Source organism: Chrysochloris asiatica, unplaced genomic scaffold (assembly GCF_000296735.1).
Source record: "Chrysochloris asiatica unplaced genomic scaffold, ChrAsi1.0 scaffold00104, whole genome shotgun sequence".
NCBI lineage: Eukaryota > Metazoa > Chordata > Mammalia > Afrosoricida > Chrysochloridae > Chrysochloris > Chrysochloris asiatica.
In genome coordinates, this window is record NW_006408622.1 from 10,438,977 (window position 1) to 10,439,891 (window position 915).

The window sequence follows — 915 nt, forward strand, 5'->3', positions numbered from 1 at the left end:
CTAGGCTCTAGGGTGGAGGCCTCAGCTGGGCATGGAGTAAAGATACTGAGGTTCTCCATTCATGACTCATCCGCTCCTCCTCCTCCTCATTGCTCAACCCCAAATCTCCCTGGGAAATACCTCCTTGACTGGGACCAAGTCCGTGCCTCATAGGGCTAATTGACTCATAAGGGGTGGAGGAGAGAGGCTGACAGAGGATAAATAGGAGCTTTGGTTCCTTGGCTCCTCTCTGAATTCTCACCTTCCCAACAATATGCGTCCTGCCATTTTGGTCAGCTCCTGCTCCCTCCTACTGCTACTGGGAGCCCTGCCTGGATGGGCGACCAACAGTGACCCCATTGAGAAGGTCATTGATGGAATCAACCGAGGGCTGAGCAATGCAGAGAGAGAGGTGGGCAAAGCTCTGGAAGGTATCAACAGCGGAATCACTCATGCTGGAAGGGAAGTGGAGAAAGTTTTTAATGGACTGAGCAACATGGGGAGCCATGCTGGCAACGACCTGGACAAGGGCATTCAGGGGCTCAATCACGGCGTGGACAAGGTATCCCATGAGATCAGCAATGGCGTTGGACAAGCTGGAAAGGAAGCAGAGAAGTTTGGCCATGGGGTCAACAACGCTGCTGGACAGGTTGGGAAGGAGGCAGACAAAGTGATTCAGGGCGTCCATCATGGGGTCAACCAGGCGGGAAGTGAGGCAGGGAGGTTTGGCCATGGTGTTCACCATGCCGTTGGACAAGCTGGAAACGAGGCAGGGAGGTTTGGTCAGGGGGTTCACCATTCTGTTGGACAGGCTGGGAACGAGGCAGGGAGGTTTGGTCAGGGAGTTCACCATGCCGTTGGACAGGCTGGGAATGAGGCAGGCAGGTTTGGTCAGGGGGTTCACCATGCCGTTGGACAGGCTGGGAATGAGGCAGG

The 915-nt window shown here is 55.2% G+C and overlaps 1 protein-coding gene across 1 annotated transcript in view; it reads left to right on the top strand.

The window, feature by feature from the left end:
- Nucleotides 1-253: 253 nt before the first annotated feature.
- SBSN (suprabasin) overlaps nt 254-915 on the top strand; it is a 4,716-nt gene continuing 4,054 nt past the window's right edge. Inside the window, exon 1 of the mRNA XM_006867364.1 lies at nt 254-912. Coding sequence (XP_006867426.1) covers nt 254-912 — 659 coding nt within the window. The remainder of the gene's footprint in view (nt 913-915) is intronic.